The sequence below is a fragment of the Periplaneta americana genome, chromosome 11 (assembly GCF_040183065.1).
Source record: "Periplaneta americana isolate PAMFEO1 chromosome 11, P.americana_PAMFEO1_priV1, whole genome shotgun sequence".
Taxonomy (NCBI): domain Eukaryota; kingdom Metazoa; phylum Arthropoda; class Insecta; order Blattodea; family Blattidae; genus Periplaneta; species Periplaneta americana.
The window spans coordinates 181,464,042-181,486,318 of record NC_091127.1 but is presented as its reverse complement, the minus strand read 5'-3'; the positions used below and the strand labels follow the sequence as shown (position 1 = coordinate 181,486,318).

At 35.7% G+C, this 22,277-nt stretch overlaps 1 protein-coding gene across 1 annotated transcript in view; it reads right to left on the bottom strand.

The window, feature by feature from the left end:
- Positions 1-1,056: 1,056 nt before the first annotated feature.
- The window catches only part of LOC138708664 (serine protease gd-like), a 46,313-nt gene continuing 25,092 nt past the window's right edge, over positions 1,057-22,277 (bottom strand). Inside the window, exons 4-6 of the mRNA XM_069838750.1 lie at positions 8,796-8,917; positions 5,442-5,609; positions 1,057-1,538 (exon numbers count right to left, since the gene is read on the bottom strand). Coding sequence (XP_069694851.1) covers positions 1,344-1,538; positions 5,442-5,609; positions 8,796-8,917 — 485 coding nt within the window. The 3' untranslated portion in view covers positions 1,057-1,343. The remainder of the gene's footprint in view (positions 1,539-5,441; positions 5,610-8,795; positions 8,918-22,277) is intronic.

The window sequence follows — 22,277 nt, the reverse complement described above, 5'->3', positions numbered from 1 at the left end:
GCTGAGTCAAAGGAATCACCTGAACTTCCCGTGCGTTAGTTTCGTCTTCCCTTATCCTATGATAAGAAAAAAATATAATACCATTTCTACTACCTATGTATCATTATGAGATCAGTTAGGACGTGTCGTATATGTTTATCCACAACAGCTGGAATTTAGTAAACCTTATCAAATTACAGAGATGTCATACGACCATAACCTCAATAAGTTACGAAGAGATGTAACTCATAATGAACATAAAATTTACAACACTCCCGGACTAAAAGAGTGGATAATTTTTAGTTTGTCTGTCTCTATAATATGTGAATAATTTAAATACCGAACTTGTTAAATTTAGCACAAATTCCAAAACTTGGATATTTGACACTAGTTGAATTAAAAAACCAATCTACAAAACTCACATATCATTAAAAACGAACATAGTACTGTATAATAATACGCTATACAATTTATTTGTTAAAGTACAATTAACTTACATGTAAAGTTTTTCATTTTCCTGATTAACTTTTAACACCGATTGCCCATTTGCCGATTAAACTACAATCATGTTTACTAATTTAAAAATGTTATTATTAAGCCTTTTATCTTAAAATCGGCACTACTCACGGCAATATTACCATAAATACCTTTCAGTATATAGAAGTTTTTACCTTTTGTAAAAATATTTCCAAATTCATGAATGTCTGTATGGTTGTGAAACTTGGACTCTCACTTTGAGAGAGGAACAGAGATTAAGGGTGTTTGAGAATAAGGTTCTTAGGAAAATATTTGGTGCTAAGAGGGATGAAGTTACAGGAGAATGGAGAAAGTTATACATCGCAGAGCTGCACTCATTGTATTCTTTACCAGACATAATTAGGAACATATAATCCAGACGTTTGAGATGGGCAGGACATGTAGCACATATGGGCGAATCCAGAAATGCATATAGAGTGTTACTTGGGAGGCCGGAGGGAAAAAGACCTTTGGGGAGGCCGAGACGTAGGTGGGAAGATAATATTAAAATGGATTTGAGGGAGGTGGGATATGATGATAGAGACTGGATTAATCTTGCTCAGGATATGGACCAATGGCGGGCTTATGTGAGGGCGGTAATGAACCTCCGGGTTCCTTAAAAGCCAGTAAGTAAGTAAGTAATGTGAATATCCATGTCTGAAGTGAATATAACTGTGTCATCAGCATACTGGGCGAAGCGACAGTTTTTGTGGCGAGGGAAATCTGTCAGACAGGATTGAACTCTGAAGCTTACATCCAAAGACAAACATGGTCCAGGTATGATCTTTGCTCTAAGTTAAAACTTCGCATTCGAAGATAAGGAAGTCTGTTTCTTTTTACCCTTTACGTTAACATCTGAGTGGACGTGATGTATTCTTGCACTCACCATTTAGAAATCCGGCGCAGTATGTCTTGTCAGAGGTGAACTGTGGGTAGAAATCTCGGTCACTGAACAGGCAGACATCTTGTGCTACGATTGGCATCTTTGGCATCTTCAACTCCTCTGTTACTTTCCCTGTTTCATCATAGCCCCAGCCTGCAACCTATGTAACAGGAGATGTGACAACACAGCTTGATAATTATTGCATTTGAAAAGTCTGGGAAACGGACTGTCTTAATTACTGCTGTTGATCGATCAAAATATTTAATCGATTAACGATTTGAATTTAATCGATTAATCTTTTTGATCGATTTGAAAAAATGTTTTAATATACTGTAATACACAATTATTGTTCAATTTAACTTGTGTTCGGTGATAAGTATAAGTATTAAATGTTGTATATTTAAATTTAAATCCAAACATTTCATCGAGTTTACCTCTCAAATTCTCATATGACATACACTTTTCACAGACCACAGAAAACTGATTATTTTTCTTTATCAAACTAAACACACAACCTTCATATAAAAAATCAGTACAGAAACTGCAAAACTATAGCGGTCGAAACAGAAGACTGGCCCTTATTGTAATCGAATTACCAGATTTTAGAAAGAGAAGAAGGTAGTTACGCTCTCACTTGCACACAGTGTAGACATGGCTATTTTGTAAGGAATGAGGGGGACGAATGTCAGAAAAGTATGTACCGTATTTCATATGCTAGGAAGATGAGCTGACAACAAGGTGAAAGTTTTCTTGGAAAACCATAAAACTTAATAAGGGTTTCGCATTGTGTTTCAACTTTCAATAGATGTAGACTAGGTCACTTCCTCATATCTCCAGGTCTTTCTGAAGTGTTTGTGCAAAGATTTTCCCTATGCTACCTGGTTTACAGTTAAAAAAGAACAGTACTATTGTGCTTTTAAGTAATCAATTTTCGAGAGAGAAATACTGTCGGAATATTTAGTATGAGTTTGTATTAACAAAATAATAATTAATATCAACTACAACCGATTAATTTCAATTGACTCGATTATTCGATTAAATATTTTTGATCGAATAATCTTAGAGCAGAAATTGATCGATTAATCGATTAAATCCAGGGACGTCGCTAGGGGGGTGCGAAAGGGTGCGCAAGCACCCCATAAAAATCGGAGCACCCCTTTCTGCACCCCAAAGGACAATTTATTAACAAAATACTAGGCATAAATTATTTTGAAGAACAAAAACAAACAAACAATTTCTTGGATGTGAAAAAACAACTATGTCCCATAGTGTATCGTAATGGATGTGATGAGCAATAATAATAATAATAATAATAATAATAATAATAATAATAATAATAATAATAATAAACAGATGTATAGTATGCGCGCAAATGCATGAGAGAACATTTTGGATTTTTTATGTACCAAATGTTTACAGCTAGCACCCCATTTTTAAATCTCGCACCCCATCTGCACCCCCTTGCTCTGATCCTGGCGACGTCACTGATTAAATCCCACAACACTAGTCTTAATAAATACGTATAATGAACTTAACATATTGGAATTCTATAATTTCAGTCATTAAATGAGGTTGAAGGGGTTCAATGAGAAAATTTATCGTGGATATGGATCTGAAACGAGAAACAAGATAAACTAGAACACCTGTCTACCTTCAGTACCGTCTGAAAAATCCATAGTGACAGTGCCAGAGTGCCCTAAAGTTCGTAGACTAGAGTGACCGGATTTACAAAATAAAAAAAAACGGGACACTTATTAAAGTTGACATGAATCCATATTTTACCTAAATATTAATTTATTATTATCAAAAACTTTCCCTAATTTGTTATGAATATAAAACCAATGCAAGAAGGAGAAAAAAAATTACGTGCAATGTCTTATCTGAAGTGATTTCTTAACAATGCAATCGAACCTTTCAACGCAAGTAAACAAACATTGATAATTGTACATAATGGCAAATGAAAAGCCTTGTAAAAATCAACAAACTGCTTCGGGATGGATCCTCTTGCTCCGACCATCAAGCCTATTTACTTGAGTTTATATTATGTCAGTGAGCAAAAAAATGAACAATCTGATGTTATTGTTGCCTGATAGCGTCATAAATTAATTACCTGTAGTAGTCTGTTAATTATTTATTATCTTAAGAACCAGATTTATTTATTAAAGAATTAAGAGATAATAATGAATCGGTTATTTGGGAAACTACAGGAGTCTTTTTTTTTTTTTAGCCAAAACGAGTTTATTGTGTTTCTAACATTTATTCAATATTTATATAAATGACTTACCCTCCCTATTAGAGGAATCAAACATGTAAACAGCACTATTTGCAGATGATATAGTTTTGTGGACTTCCGGATCTTACAGACATAGAGACAAAATTCAAAATTCTGCTCTTAAAGCTCTAAATCAACTACATGAATGGAATACATCAAATTTGATGACACTCAACTTAAGCAAAAGTAACTACCAAATATTTTCACTTGGTAAAAAAGAAAGAGAATTCAATATCCAATACAATGGCCAACACCTTCCTAGGACTTATGAATCCAAATATCTTGGAGTTATTTTCGATAGTAAGTTAACATGGAGCAACCATTTGAAATATATTTCTGAAAAAGTTCGTAAAAGATTCTCTCTTCTAAAAAGAATTGCAGGAAAGAAATGGGGGTGAATACTTTGAACACTACATACAAAATGTTTATACAGCCAGTGCTGACATACTGCGGAGAAATTTTAATTACTTCACCTTTCATAAACGAAATAGAATATGTTCAAAACCAAGCTCTCAGACTCATTACTGGTGGAATCAAAACAACTCCAATAGATTCTATGAGATTCCTCACTAATATTAACAACATCAAAATGACAATAGAAGAAAAAGCACTGATTCAATATGAAAAACTTATTAGATTACCAGGAAACAATTGGCATTCATACAGTCCTCTCTGTAGATTGAAAACTCAAAAAAGTTTCATATCCATTGTTCAAGAATTAAAACAGAAAATCAATATCCCGTACTTTCAATACTTTCTGAAAAATCCATAGTGACGTGCCCCAAAGTTCGTAGACTAGAGTGACTAGATTTTCAAAATAGAAAAACGGGACCCTTATTAAAGTTGACATGAATCCATATTTTACCTAAACATTCATTATTACTGCTTATATTATGTCAGTGACTGTTGTCTGACACTGTCATAAATCAATTAGTAGTAGTTTGTTAATTATTTATTATTGTATTTATTTATGTCTTATTTATGTCTGTATTTATTAATGAATTAAGAGATAATAATGCATCCGTTATCTGGGAAACCACGGGAGTCCATTTTTTTTAAGCCAAAACGAGCTTATTAAGTTTCTAACATTAATACATGTATTTGCACATTTATAGGAGAAAGTAGACATGTTCGCCTTATTTTAAGTGATGATATCATGACTGCATTTCCCTGAAGAGGATGAAATCAAAAGATTTTTAGAAGATATATTTTCCTGGCCTAGTCATAACAGAGATGACGCAGCTCAGAGGGTGTAGTATGGGACTTCAATAAGATATCTGTGTGTTCACTTTAAAACTTTTTAGAACTTTCCTTTTCATTTTGTAATATGAAGGACGAATGTCGGTACCTATACCATTCACACGTCCCACACCGTGGCATCTCAGTCTAAGGCATCCTGCCTAGGACTCGCATTACGGAATGCGTGCTGGTTTGAGTCCTCATGGAGGAAGAAATTTTCTCATGAAATTTCGGCCAGTGTATGGGACCGGTGCACACCCAGCATTGCGATGCACTTGGGGAGCTACGATAGGTAGCGAAATCTGGTTGTGAATGCCAGCTATAACGGCTGGGGGGATGATCGTGCTAACCACACGATACCTCCATTCTGGTTGGATGATCGTACACCTCTGCTTCGGCATGAGGGCGTGAGACCAGAAGCCGGCTGGTTGGTCTAGGCCCTTCACGGGCTGTAGCGCCACGGACTATTATTATATTATACTATTCACACCCTGTATAGATGGAGAGTGAGGAACAAAGAAAGAAATGCCACATGGAGGCTGAGGTACTGACCGTGCCCTGCTGGTTGACAACGTTGGCCAGGTCGGCCTGCTGGCTGTCCCACAGGCATATGGGGCGCACGTACTTGGTGAACTGGACGGGGCTGGTCAGGATCAACAGCGCCAGGTCTGAGCGGTAGTTGGACGAGTTGTAATCGGAGTGCAGCAGAACCTTCAACACCTGCACAGCAAATGTTTAAACAATGGCAGGAGGGATATGAATCTTATGTCACCGGGGGATGAATCAAAGACTATGGAATGATATCTTTCAAAAGTTAAATGGTTAGCAGAGTCTCTATTAAAAATGTCTAATGTCATCACTGAGAAACTTACTCCATGTCTCAGTTATTTACTCTTTCATTTAAGGTAGAAACACATTATTGCCACAGCACGGCACGAGATGTGATTTCCTGTGCTGTCACGTTCTGCATTCAATGTGTGGTATTCGTTTTCTCCATTTATTTACGTTGCTCAGAATCACACTGTTCCCACGCCACGGACGCCACGTCCTCTCCTGTGTAGCACTCGTGCCATCACGTTTAGATTTTCTGTTGCACCGGACATCGGTGGATGGTGGAGAGCACGTGCAGTTTCATTATGGAGTAATACATGATTGAAAAAGTAAGGCAACATGAATTTTTGTACAATTTTATGTGCTCTAATTACAGAGACTTGAACATGAGAAACATAGGATGTGAGGAAATAGGAAGAGAATTGAATATGAGCGATGAATACTATAATTATGTCAATTTATCCAGCATTAGTGACTATCGACTGAACTAACCTTTTTATTTCCATTATTATTATTATTATTATTGGTACAGCAGAGTAGATATGACTATACATATTAACTACAACAAAACATGTATCTTAATTTTGCGATCTACTTCGACGAACAACATTTAATGACAGAGCAAGAAGAAGACAATGAAAACACAGCAGCAGGTGCAATAGAATTATCGCGTCCTTTATCTGCGCCATCAAGTTGCTATACATTTCCACCACAGGATGATGCTCTACGAACTGCAGGACTGTCCCCATCAACAGCACAAGACATAAGTGTAGTTACGCTCACAAATTGTGAGCCAATAATGGACAATGATTATTATCGCTAAACTATTATCAGGGTTCGTTCAGTTGTACAACAATGGATATTATTCAAGAAGCAACTTCTCGTAGATATGAAACTTCATTGAAATATTATAATAAAGAGTTGTTTAGTTTAGTCAACTGTCCGAAGACAAGTCTGAACCTCACAAGTGATACAACAAGACACTACTTATGAGGCAACTAGGCCAGGAGATAATGGGGTAGGGTGGCCAGTTCCTTTCCCCCTCCACTGCATACATCGGCGACTAGCTATATATTACACTAGTCAGACTTCAGATGCACACAAACAATTGTCCTTCCTCTGACACATATCGTCAAGTGAGATGTACTGCCTGATAATAGATGTACATATCAGCCAGAACTTCAATCAGAGGTAGGCCTAATTAAACAGTATTATTATTTAAATTTGTAGCATGAATTCACTTTAAACATACGACTAATTTTTTCTCCAGTGTTCACTGCTATTCGAAATTGAGTGTTCTGTTTCTATATTTTCGCTTTTATTAGATTGTAAATAAATTCAAATTCTTCTTTATTCATTCTAAAGTGCATATGAAAACTTGTTCCAGTTGTTTAAACAAGGTGTGAAATTCACCAAATTCCTCCGGTTTCAAGTTTATGTCATGCACCCACTTCCAACACTTTTTTTCCTGAATGATAATAGGCGAAGCCGCATTTTCGATGTTTTCTTCAAACTCTGAAGAACTGCTGAACTAATAATCCACTCACCTTCCATCTCTGCTACAGAAAAGCAACTGAATAAAAGAGCGACTGAACAGACTGTAAGTGTGAAGTAACATGGCGTGGCGATAATGTGCACACAACGCGACACAGCACGTGCCTTCCAATTTATATGATCTCACAGGAGAACACATGCCGTGGCAATAATGTGATTCCACCTTTACACACTGATTCACTGACTGATTAACAGGCAGACAGAGAGATGAGAAAGAAATACAGAAGTCATGTCATGTCAGGTAAGGTACAGACAGACAGATAGACAGATATTTGTTCGATTGGTCAGTCAGTCATGGTGAAGAAAATGTTCTCGTTACGCAATTTTTTGTCTTATTAATTGTGCTAACAAACGATTAGGGAAAATACGGGAATTTTACTTGAAGCAAGTAAAGTGATAGGTTTGGAAGTAAATCCCGAAAAGACAAAATGTATGATTATGTCTCGTGACGAGAATATTGTACGAAATGGAAATATAAAAATTGGAAATTTATCCTTTGAACAAGTGGAAAAATTCAAATACCCGGAAGCAACAGTAACAAATATAAATGCTACTCGGGAGGAAATTAAACACAGAATAAATATGGGAAATGCCTGTTATTATTTGGTTGAGAAGCTTTTATCATCCAGTCTGTTGTCAAAAAATCTGAAAGTTAGAATTTATAAAACAGTTATATTACAACAGGTTGTTCTTTATGGTTGAGAAACTTGGACTCTCACTTTGAGTGAGGAACATAGATTAAGGGTGTTTGAGAATAAGGTACTTAGGAAAATATTTGGGGCTAAGAGAGATGAAGTTACAGGAGAATAGAGAAAGTTACACAACACAGAACTGCATGCATTGTATTTCTCACCTGACATAATTAGGAATATTAATCCAAACGTTTGAGATGGGCAGGGCATGTAGCATGTATGGGCGAATCCAGAAATACATATAGAGTGTTAGTTGGGAAGTCTAAGGAGAAAAGACATTTGGGGTGGGCGAGGCATAGATGGGAGGATAATATTAAAACGGATTTGAGGGAGATGAGATATGATGGTAGAGACTGGATTAATCTTGCTCAGGATAGGGATTGATGGCAGACTTATGTGAGGGTGGCAATGAACCTGCGGGTTCTGTAAAAGCCATTTGTAAGTAAGTAAGGTATGTATCAGCTCCAATTGGAGCAAATAATGTTGTTAATTCATATTAGATCAGAAAAGTTCTCAGAGAATTATATGTATCAGTGCTTGTTCCTTAATCGTTATGAATGTTATGGTAAAGCAGACGTGAAAATGGCGCTGTTTTGGGGTCAATATTGACACAGCCATAAAAGGTTAGATATCTTACAACTTCCCTCTCATAAGCTGATGGCTAATGAGCAATACATGTACAGGTCTTGAGCTGTAAGCAAGGAGCAAAGAAAGCAACAATTTGGTCAGGCGGAAAATTTTCAGGTAAAATTGTAAGGGGACAATTTTTTGGTCAGTCAGTTTGTAAGGTAGCCAATCAAGTTAGGTCTATTAGACTCAACTCGCTCACCTGTTTGACTTGCAAACCACCTTCACTCCACTGGTTCAGGTGGTACTTCCCCAGGTAGACGAACAAAATCTCAGGGTCTACTGGTCGAACCACGCTTGAGCCTTTGCTTGCACAGTGGGCCGCTGAAAATAAGCAAGAATGCCAGTCCTTAACATGTGTACACAAACTGAAAGATGCTTTCAGCATGCAGTTTTTGGGTACATGTACAATGTTGTGGAAGGATATACCGTTTAGTACACAGAGTGGCGCACTTAACTCTTTCACCTTTGATAGCAAGTGAAATATTTCAGATATACACAAACCGACAATTACAAGTTAAATTACATCGAAGGGACATCTGATACATGTACTGTATTTTATACATGAAATAATTTTCGAGATATTAGAGTCAACTTAATTTTTAAAAATGGGAACCAACTATGTTTTACATTGCAAATGTTGCGTTAGCACTGTCTAATAAGAACTGACCACTTTACAGACTGTTTGAATGTCACCGGTAAGAGTAAACGTAAGCAATGTCTGACGCACCCTTCCTAATGTCAAAGTTCATAATGTTGACGTAATTGAATTTATTTTATTGGGTTATTTTACGACGCTGTATCAACATCTAGGTTATTTAGCATCTGAATGAAATGAAGGTGATAATGCCGGTGAAATGAGTCTGGGGTCCAGCACCGAAAGTTACCCAGCATTTGCTCGTATTGGTTTGAGGGAAAACCCCGGAAAAAACCTCAACCAGGTAACTTACCCCGACCGGGATTCGAACCCGGGCCACCTGGTTTCGCGGCCAGACGCACTGACTGTTACTCCACAGGTGTAGACACGTAATTGAAGATCGAATACACCCATAGTACTGTACAGCTCGATTCAACGTTATTGGCCACTGTCCTTGGTTGTTTGGCTAGTGAGCTAGCTGTGTGTTGCGTCATAAGAAAGAAATTTAATCACAAATGTGCATAGGAGGGGAAGAGGGAAGGGGAAGAATGAAAATAATATCTATGCTCGTAGCTGAGAAGAAACTGTAAGTCATCATCACATTGTTTAGTCAACAGACATAATGGTTAGTAACGGGACGTGTGGAATAATATCGTGTACAGCGACATGATAAGAAGCAAGTGTTAGTTGTTATGACTGCGCGGCCTGACCTGTGTGACCCAGCCTGCCAGTAGTGATGAGGAACTCCCTCTTAGTCTGTCTACTTACTTTTTACAGGGGCCAAAATCCCTGAATCAAGCTGTATATTACTCAATGCAATCCTTATTTCTTCATATCATATAAATTACTGGGTGTTCAGTTCAAATTGTGTCATGGCTCGCTGTGTGCCGTCATATGGCTAGTCGATGAGCCTAGAGAATTCAATCTTCCTACACTTCCGCAGAGGTGTATTACCTACGTGTCAGAGAAGTTGCTTAGCAAGTACGGCGTTCATTCTGAAGAGTACTTACCAACATATAGTGACGTACTAAAAAATCCAAGATGGCCGTACTTCAGTCTTACCAACTTTGAACGTAAAGCACTAATATTAATTCTTTTCAATAAATTGAACAAATTGTCAGTGGAGAGCATTTAAAAATTGTGGATGATCAGAATAAAACAAACTCTGAGAAAAAGTAAAACAATTTATACCACGAAAGATGGTATTATGTGCCATAAATCAAATTTGAAGAACAATTTAAATGGTCATGTCTTAAAAAAAGAAAAGAAAAAAAAAATATTCTTAAAAACTACATTACCATCATCACTATTATTTTCCATTTCTTTTGCTGCACATATTCCTCCTTAATAGATACAGACACGTATGTATAAATACAATTTAAAGATACAATAAGAATTGTGAAATTTTATTTTTAACTAACCAAGTAATGAAAATTTAAAAATCATACTTACTGTACTTTTCACGACCAATCTCTATACAAAAAGAATAATTAAGCTTTAATTTTGTATAATAAGGATTTGTTTCAACCAAATGAAAGGACAACTTAAGTATTTTTATTATTTCAGGTTTAATGGAGAAGGGCGATGTAATTATATATATATATATATATATATATATATATATATATATATTGTTGTATAACATTATGGAATGCTGACAAGTTGATGTATTGCAGTAGTGTCGATGAAGGGGAAATAGAAATGCTCAGGCTTCCCCCACCAGTACCTCCCAAGAACCGTACCTGTTCTGATCTGACGAGCTATGCTATAAGGAATAGGTTCAGTGGCGGACATTCAATGTCATGTACAAGTCGTAATAATGTTTACAAACTTTATGTGTATTTGTATTACGTGAATGTAATACAACAATATTAATACTACAGCATATCAACACAATTATTCTGTTTTCTCTGGTGGTGATTTGGAGGTCTTTGCAGCTACGAGCCGGTCAATATCGGGATGTAATTTACTAACACTTACACGCAATGTTGCAACTAGGTTAGAATCACTTATCCTCGATCTTCTGTTGTTCTTATTGTTGTTCATAACTGAGAAGAACTGCTCGCAGACATAGGTTCCTCCAAACATGGCTAACATACGAGAGACGAGATTCTTCAGATTAGGATACTCATCTCTATCAATTAGTCTCCATAATTCTATCCCTAGTTTTCCACTGCTTCGTATCCGTGTATTATTCTGCATGTCAACGATCTCTAGCTGACAGTTCAATGGAGCTTCTTCTGGTTTGACTGCAAATGGATTTTCAAATATTAACATTTCCACATTCATATCATTGATGTCATGAAACCTGGTTTCAAACTCAGAAAAAAGCATTTCCAGAATAGATTGATACTTCGTAATACAATGAACCTTTTGGTTTACTAATGATTGGAGACGTGGAAAATGATACAGTTCTGCCTTCTGCAGCTGATGCAACCATAGTTTTAGTTTACCCATAAATGACTTAATGGCATCTGCCATATTCACGATGGAGTGATTTTTTCCTTGTAGCGCGGTATTTAACCGATTTAAATGATCACACAAATCTGTTAAGAAGGCAAGATCCATAATCCACTCGCTATCGGATATTTCGGGAATGGCAATATTGTGTTCCTTTAAGAAGGAGTCTATTTCCGAACGGATATTGTAGAAACGATGAAGCATATTACCTCTGCTTAGCCAGCGGACTTGGGAGTAGTAAGTTAAATCGTCATAATCACAACATATGTCGTGTAAATATTCTTGAAATTGACGATGCCGCAGTGAATTAGCTTTAATTAAATTAACAGCTTTTACCACTACTGACATTACGTTTGCTAAATTTGCTGATTTTGCACACAGTGCTTCTCTGTGAATAATACAGTGCATCATTTTCACAGAATTTCTAGGTATTCCTATTTCATTCAGAAATGCATAAAATTGACCCATCAATCCTCGAGAGTGACCTATCGTAGAGGATGCCCCGTCCGTTGTTAATGATACCAATTTCTCCCACGATAGCTCATACTTGCAAGCAACCATGTGCAGTGCCTCGAAAATATCTTCACCTGACGTGTGTCCCTTTATGGGTACTAAATCCAGGAATTCTTCAAATACATTTAATTCATTGTCTACTCCTCTAAGAAATATAGCTAATTGTGCTGTATGCTTAATATCTGTGCACTCGTCTAAGGCTAATGCGTACCATGTAAGACCTTTTATCATAGATCTTAATTGGTCTTCTATGTCAGAGTTCATTTCTGCTATTCTGGACACTATTGCAGTTCTTCCTAGGCTAAGTGTTTTAAATGAATTAATCATACTGGGGCAAACCTCCTCTGCTACGGTTACAATTAAATCTTTTGCGAATTCTCCATCTGAAAAGGGCTTGTTGTTTTCAGCTATGAGCTTCGCAACTCTATAGCTAGCACGCAGAATATTGACGGGTGAAATTCCCTGCTGGTCACGTTTTTTGCTGCTATAGAAAGTCTCCTTTAGTTCATGGAGTTTTATTTTCCGTTGTATACCTGACAGACGAGTACCATATTCTTGGGAATGGCTACTCCTGAAATGTCGGTTGATATTGAACCTTGATAGTACATTCAAAGTTTTCGAACATATTAAACAATATGGTTTACCTTCATGAAGCACAAAAAAGAATTCTTCCTCCCACTCGACGCGAAACAGAGCACTGGACATCTTCAAGCAACGCCACAGGTTGTTATTATACCAGGTGCAATGATGCACGACGTGATTGACAGACTGCAGTCCGCGACTCCTACTTACGTCACATTTCGTGGAAGGGGTGAACGGAGGGGAAAGCACCGTCGTGCGCTAAACGGCATGACTGATGTATTGAATCAGCATTACACAATTCTAATATCCCGACTTTTGCCTCAGGACTAAGGGAATACTTCTTCGACAAAGGACAGATTGGAAATAACTTTATTTTATTTCTTCATTATACAAATTTAACATAAATCACAGTTAGGCAAAAACAAAAATACACAATGAACAATCAACTGTATTATTTTCTGTGTAACAGCACACTTACTTTATTTTTCTGAAAAATACAAAGTGATATAAAAAGAAAATAACTATGGTTTTGGACAGACATATTATGTTTGCTCCAGCATTTGCATCAGCCAATAATTCTTAAAGTAGTCATTATATTACCAAATTTCCAGACGTCCTCTTCCTTAACCAACCTCTTGATAATGTTTGGTGGCATCATAGGATCCTTTGAGACTAAAAGAAAGACAGAATTTGGTTTAACACAGAAATTGTCAATGTTAAAAGGGGATCTGTGCATGTTTTATATAAGAAAGTAATTACACATAGCCCCATTTAACAATAACTGAATTATTTTTTAGTAGAATTATAGTGGACATTATGGTGACAACACTGGACTGGACAATTAATCATGTAAATATCAATAGAAAAAGGGGGGGGGGAATTAAAACTAAAATAAAAAATATATTATGTTGTACACAGAGTGAAAATTAATACTGCATAAATAACATTGTACCGGTATCAAAAATATGACATCAGGCCTTGAAATAGAAATGTTGAAAATAAGCCAAACTTTCAGTGCAATCTAGCTCAAGGATCTGGCAAGTTTCGTAGCAAAATACCACCCTCACAGAATTCTTTGCTTTTGAAGGTACACAAATCTAACTATATCACATTTCGTGAAAAAAATAGTGGTACTGATACAATACATCATATTATCAGACACTTTTACTTTCCTCTGAATTAATAGTGGCCTCTGATATGCCTGTCTAGCTGGAAGTCATTGTGCAAAATGTTAAACCCTCATGGCATGGATGTCGGAGAGGTTGGTGTATCTGAGAGACCAACGAAATAAGCCTCACTGGCTTCTTGGAACACCACGATAGCTAATCCCTGGAAGTGAAACTCTATCGTTAAGTCCTACGCAACAGAAAAAACACAACTTGAATTTATCAATGATGAGGTCGTCTATGGCCTTCTATGCCCAAGTAGAGTCGGGCAGACTGCCTCATATTATCGCCCGTTCTCGGTTGCGTAATCACCGCAGTCCCGAGCAGTGCGCGAGTACCTAACGTAGCCAAATGACTCATTGATAGAGAACACGAGATTCTCTTGGTCCCGAGATTACCGATACTAGGCAGTGTTGTCAACTGGACGGAAATTCCGTCGAAATTGACGGAATTTCAATGTAGCGGACGGGAAAAAAATGGCTTTGACGGGTGACGGATTTTCTGGAGGGAATTACGATTTACATCGTCTTTTGACATTTTTAGCTGCTGCCATTTTTAATTGTTTAATTTTTGGGAGATTTTGCTTTTTATTTGAACAACCCTGCCTGTTCCGTGCTATGTTTAAGAATGTCCTGTTTCAAATTTGCTCGTAATCAAGTCAATGTTGACGAATAATTATTTTAATCAGAATCAGTAAGTAAGTTGTGTTAAAATTGCTTGTATATATATATTGGGTATTATTATTTTATTTTTAATTTTGACGGATTCTGACGGATTTCCAGGTGTTATACTGACGGGGGTACAATTTATGTGTTGGCAACACTGATACTAGGTCATTCCCGACAGTCTCGGAGGTCTAGGCGGGACTGTAGTACTGATAAGAAAGCAATATCGCTCGGGCCGTGCTCCTATAGGAAGCATTGGCTTATGCATTTCCCGGTTCTTTAAATATATATCACGTCGTAGCTCCTATAATACTTAATCAATCGCGCTGTAATTTTTTGGATTGATAGCTCAATGTCTAAGGAAAGCATAGAAAAACAAATCGAACTGAAAATCTTTTTTGGAAAGTGAAAAAAAAAAAATTAACTTCGATGGAGATTGATCTGTTCAGACTTCACCTCTGGTAAGCGGCAAACTTTTTTGTTTTTCACGTTAGATGGGGGGTCAAAGCGAGAGAAATGTTGAGAAAGGATGGAAATTACTTTTAAAGGTGATGGCCACTCAAAATCTTAACTGGTTCTCGAATAATGGCGAGTTAACTTGTTAGCGCAGGACTCATGACTGAAACGTTTGTTCCGTAAAATTTGTACGGAACTCTTCAACGCATGAAAACTCGTTATTGTACGGATAGTATTAATTGGTATTTTAATAAAGGTAGTTGAAAATGAGGCTATATAGTCCAAGATGGTTTACACTTTATAGTAATTAGGCTATCTTTTATAGCAACTAAATAAAAAAATTGTTTGTAACACAATGATATGAAACATGAAAATATTAAAAGCTGGTTCCCAATAAACCGAGAACGGAAACGGCAACGAGAACTAGAACGGAAATATTTTTAAAATAAATGTATTTAAAGGTAAGCATTCACAATTAACTATTCTGAATGCTCACATTTAAATACTGTACATTTATTTTAACATTATTTCCGTTCTCGTTTCCGTTCCCGGTTTATTGTGAACCAGCCTATACTATAGAAAACTACAGTTTCTATTGGTGTGCACGTTATAAATTATTGTTACAGAACAATCATTATTGTATTCTAACCATGTTACAATATAAAATTATATAGGCCTATATGATTTACAATAATTATCCTATGTTATAGGAACGAGAATAACAAATTAAGAATTAATCAGATTTCTAATTCTTGTACCTAATGATAACTTACAAGACAGTAATAAATAATAACCATCATAATAATCCTGATAATCATAATCTTAATCATCCTAATGATTACGATAATGATGATAACAGTAATACTAATTTATTTTATTTATTTTATTTATTTTTATTTATTTAGAATATTAACGTGCAAAAACAACAGCACAAGGCCAATTACAGTTTTGCACGATACAAAACAGAACAAAACAACAAATGATGATGAGAATGAACGATAGAAAATGGCAATGAGATGAAATACAAACAATATAATGGTCTACATCAATCATTGATCTAATAATAATTATAAAATTAGTACAATGAGAATTGAAATAATGGAATGGTCTACATGAATCAATAGACCAAATGCAAGAAATATATGGACAAATAATTATTAAAATTAGATCAGTGAGTTAAAACTCAAAGATATACTACACATTAAATGGATCCAAGTTGAATCCATGCAAATTAGCATATTTAATGCATCTGCAGACCGGAGAGAGAGATTTAGGATTCTTATTATAAAACAATTTATGAAATCTTAAACCATTAGCAGGAATACGAAGACTGATATTGCTTATGAAAGATTCACAATCAATATCACCCTTAATGACTTTGCAAAAAAATAAATAATCAAGATTCTGACGTCTGGTGAACAAACTACCGCAACTGAAATAATTGCATTTAATCTCATAGTTATAATCGGAATTTGGTAAAAATCTATAAGAACACAAGGAAATAAATTTTCTTTGGATATTCTCCAATTTAGCCGAGTCAGTGGAAGTAATGGAGTTCCATACAACAGATGCATATTCAAGCTTGGATCTAACCAACGTATAGTATAAAATTAATAAACACATAGGAATGGAAAAAGAATAAGTTATAGACCTAATTAGACCAAGCATTCTTAACGAATGGGTATAAATATATTGCACATGATCATGGAAATATAATTTTGAATCAAGTAGGATACCAAGATCTCTAATACAATCTTTCCTAGTAATTACGACATTACTGAGAGAATAGTTAAATTTTAGGGAGATAGTTTTCCGTGAAAAGGAAATAACAAAAGTTTTGGATTGATTAATTTTCATTCCATTTTCAACAGACCATTGTGAAATTGAATTAATGTCATTTTGAAATTGAATTAATGTCATAATAATAATTAATAATAATAATAATAATAATAATAATAATAATAATAATAATAATAATAATCGCTGTAGAGTAACGGTTAGCACACCTGACTGTGAAACGATCGGCTTCCGGTTCGAATCTTGGTTGGGACAAGTTAAGACTGGTTCACAATAAAAACCGAGAACGGAAACGACAACGATAACGGAAATATTGTTAAAATAAATACATTTAAATGTGAGCATTCACAATTAACTTTCACGCTCCCGTTTCCGGGCTCCGGCAATCTTCTCGTTAATTGTGAATGTTCACATTTAAACACATTTATTTTAACACTACTGTAGCTGTACCCGTGCGTTCCGCTGCACTTATTAGAAATAAATATAAAGTAATTACATAATTAAAATAGAACATTGGGTCCAGGGAACATTCGTGTTTGATAAAAGAATAAATCGTTTAATATGTTACTTAATTTAAATTATATTTAAATAATTAAAATGCTATCATTTTGGTCCAGAGATCATTCATTTGGTGCAAATATAACTCGTTTAACATTTTTATAAATTAGTCTCGAATGCATCCTTTAATAAATCACTCCAAATTAATAGAGTTGATTGTGTAAAAATGTAAGAATTCACGATCTCCTATGCACTACTACCATAGAACGAATAAATTTGTTTTTCTTCCTACTAAAAAATTTAATATTTTGCACATAGCAGTTACGGAACAACGACATTATAATCTGAGGCGGCGGTGGAAATTTATTGTATTGTTATTTTAAAACTCTTTTATATCCTTAAATATCTGTCCTATCAAAATTTTGCCTGGAATAAAACTTATCGAAAATTATTTTTGAAGAAACTTCTGTTATGTAACATTTTTCACACAAATCAATAATAAGCGAGATATTTCGGTTTATTTAATTCAGGCCCCCTTACAACCGCCCTTTTAAATAAAGTATTTTGAATGCTACATAGCCAAAAATCTAAGTTATAACGAACTTAATTTATATTCCAATTTTCACCGAAATCCGTTCAGCCATTATCGCGTGAAAAGGTAACAAACATCCAGACAGACAGACAGACAGACATACTTAAATATCAGTCCTATCAAAATTTTGCCTGTAATAAAGCTTATCGGAAATCATTTTTAAAGAAATTTTTTTATGTAACATTTTTCACAAAAATCAATAATAAGCGAGATATTTCGGTTTATTTAATTCAGGCCCCCTTATAACCCCCTCCTTTTAAATAAAGTATTTTGAATGCCATATAGCCTAAAATCTAAGTTACAACGAACTTAATTTATGTTCCAATTTTCTTCGAAATCCGTTCAGCCACTATCGCGTGAAAAGGTAACAAACATCTAGACAGACAGACATACAAACAAAAATTTCAAAAAAGCGATTTTCGGTTTCAGGATGATTAATTATATATGTTAACACCTATTGTTTTTGGAAAAGCGAAAATTACCAGAAAAATTTCGCTTACAGATTTATTATTAGTATAGATTATTTCTCGTTGTCGTTTCCGTTCCCGGTTTACTGTGAACCAGCCTTTACCTGGCTGAGGTTTCTCGCCTCAACCCATTGAGAGCAAATGCTGGGTAACTTTCGGCGCTGGACCCTGGACTCATTTCGCTGGCATTATCATCTCATTCAGACGCTAGATAGCTTTAGCAGTTGATAAAGCGTCGTAAAGTAACTAATTTAATAATAATAATAATAATAATAATAATAATAACAATAATAACCCTCTTTTATTCTCTATTGTTATGATAAAGCAAATATAAATGACACTCAGGAGGAAACGCAGAATAAATATGGGGGGAAATGCCTGTTATTATTCGGTTGAGAAGCTTTTGTCATCCAGCCTGCTCTCAAAAAACTTGAAAGTTAGAATTTATAAAACAGTTATATTACCGGTTGTTCTGTATGGTTGTGAAATTTGGACTCTCACTTTGAGGAACAGAGGTTAAGGGTGTTCGAGAATAAGATTCTTAGGAAGATATTTGGGGTTAAGAGGGATGGAGAATGGAGGAAGTTGCACAACGCAGAACTGCACCCATTGTACTATCACCTGACATAATTAGGAATATTAAATTTAGAGGTTTGAAATGGGCAGAACATCTAGCATGTATGGGCGAATCCAGAAATGCATATAGTGTGCTAGTTGGATGGCCGGAGGGAAAGGACGTTTGGAGAGGCAGAGACGTAGATGGGAAGATAATATAAAAATGGATATGATGGTAGAGACTGAATTAATCTTGCTCAGGATAGAGACCGATGGCGGGCTTATGTGAGAGCGGCAATGAACCTCCGGGTTCCTTAAAACGCATTTGTAAGTAATTATGATCAATTTGTGAAAGGATCTACTCTATTTCGTAATTCTGTCCTTTCCCTTGCAAAAGTGTTTCCATTTCACATTCAGCATTTTATCAGTTGGGAAACATAAATATCTTTTGTCAGAGTCTTTGGTCCTTTATAATAATATAAATAAGTATTATTTTATTTCGTCCTTACACAGCGCAATAATTACCCATCCTGATGAACATGCCGTTCCATAACAACGAAACATCCAGATGTGAACGCGCAATATAATAATAATAGTCGTGTGATATCCATTACTATAGCGTATACAAAACACTATCAAATGATTAAATATGGAATGTCAACAAAATGCTGATAGCGAGAAAGTATATCATAGCTCCAACCAGTGGCGATTTCTCTTAAGGAGCACAGGAGCAGTGCACCACCTCTTCAAATAACACATGTTTTTAAATTTACTGTATATCAATGAGCTGCAGTAGACTATGTGAGCGACATAATTCTTTATTATAATACGTTACTATGTAAAAATAACGCTGCACGTGTACTGGTCTTGTTGACGCCTGGGACTTAGGTTTACCCAAAGAGTTTGTAATACTTACTAGAGACACATACCCGTGAGTGGCAGGCAAGAAAAATGTCACAAATTGAATCGGCTAGCATCCGCCATTAAAGGGAGTGTTTGCGGCGCAAAATTAGAAAAGAGTACCACAATACATTGATGTAGCCTGGTGATAGACACTGTTTTAAACATCTTTTACAAAGGATGAGTCGTGATGAAATAAACATGAATGGCAGAGAAGCGCTATATTTATTAAAGTATTATAATGGTTCATGTTTGGCGATATTCTAAAAAAATAAATTAAATCACCCATATACACTTGGGATAAGTATGTGAAATAGTGAATAATGGCAATGCCAGCATTAATTTTCAGTATTACTAGTATTGTTTTAAGGACATAATAATGGATATTTACTGTAATATTTCAAGTGATCTATATTTCAGTCCTTTCATGCAAAGGAAGAGGAAGGTATATGGGGCTTAGAAAATATTTAGTGGTGAAATATGAGATCATAAAAATTCTGGAAACAGATTTAAAATATAATGAGAATAAATTTTATCATAAAACAATCTATTCATTGTGTAGTTGATGACCACCAAGTTAGAGGTCAGTACAGACTTTTTAATACAATTAGTAGCGGTAATAGTAGGCCTAGTAGTAGTGGTAATAATAGACCTAGTAGTACCGGTAGTGGTAATAGTAGGCCTAGTTTTTGTGGTAATGGTAGGCTTAGTAGTAGTGGTAATAATAGGCCTAGTAGTAGTGGTAATAGTAGGCCTAGTACTAGTGGTAATAGTAGGCCTAATAGTAGTGGTAATAATAGGCCTAGGAGTAGTGGTAATAGTAGGCCTAGTAGTAGTGGTAATAGTAGGCCTAGTAGTACTGGTAATAGTAGGTGCAGTAGTAGTAGGTCTAGTTTTTGTGGCAATAGTAGGCCTAGTAGTAATAGCAATAGTAGGCCTAGTAGTGGTAATAGTAGACCTAGTAGTAGTGGTAATGGTAGGCCTAGTAGTAGTGGTAATAATAGGCCTAGTTTTGGTGGTATTAGTAGGCCTAATAGTAGTGAGACCTAGTTAGTAGTAGTGGTAATAATAGACCTAGTAGTAGTGGTAATAGTAGGCCTAGTAGTAGTGGTAATAGTAGGCCTAGTAGTAGTAGTCATAGTAGACCTAGTAGTAGTGGTAATAATAGGCCTAACTAGGCCATCAGCTATATTTTCACTAATTTCTTTGCATTTAATACAACCAAAAACTAGAAGTACATACTGTACAATACGAAAATTACATTATTAATTCATTTATTGTGAAACAAAACAGTTTTAGACAGATATAGTCTGAGGATTTTCTTATGCACTCTGCTATTATAATCCACTGTAATATGATGGCACCTAACCGTTACAGACATTGTCGAAACCAACCTTGTAAACCTGATTAATTTGTTTCTGGAAAAACTTTATCCAAGAAATATTCCGACATTCTGTAAACACATTCAAAGGAGGATCTGCATTTGCAACATTCTTTCAAATATTAAGATATGCATGCTTTCCTGAGCATCCTACAATAGTAGCTATGTTCGAACAATTATTTGCGGAGCAGTATTTCACCATTTTCTTATTATTTCCTTTCAAGTGTACTTACATTTATTCGTACTCCTCAATAAGCATGAGCTGCTCGCACTCCCGGCGAAGCATCAACTCCCTTTAATGGCGGCCGAACAGCGGTTCAATTTTGTACGCGAAACTAGCGCCGTTGGTGTCTCTAGTTATATATTACAAACTCTTTGGGTTTACCACTCGACACTTGCGGCACACTGTTCCATTCGAGCATGCGCAGTAGTAGAGTTTCACTGGCAGGCTTTGGAGCATGTTAGGGAGCCAGTTACCTTGAGCCAGTACAATGTGCGTAAGAGGGGTTAGGAGCACTTTCAGATGTGTTCTGCAGTCGCTGTTTGGCCCGTTCTATCATAAATATTGCAATGAATAGTGTGCAAAATCTTTTAAATATGTAATTTTCTGTAAGAACTTTACACGAAAAGATAAAAATAAAGAAGATGGGTAGACGTACACAGGAATTAAAATTATAAGTGACGAAGAATAGTAATAGAGAAGTGACAAGAAAATTCAACATTCGGACTTACGAAAAATACAATATGTGGCTGCAATATAAAAGACGCTGTATTTTGTTTTCCTTGCCTATTGTTCGGCGGCGAACATTCATTGACAAAAACAAGTAGGCTACGTGTTATGAATTGTATTTATTCTTCTGTTTGAATGTAGGACTGTGCGTAGTAACTAAATAATTTTGATTATCGTTCTGTAGGTATGATTGATTTGAAGCACATGAATGAAAGAAATAAAAACACGATTCTTCAGCTGCACATTCAACAATAATGTTAAATTAGCAGTGTTGGGTCAAACAAA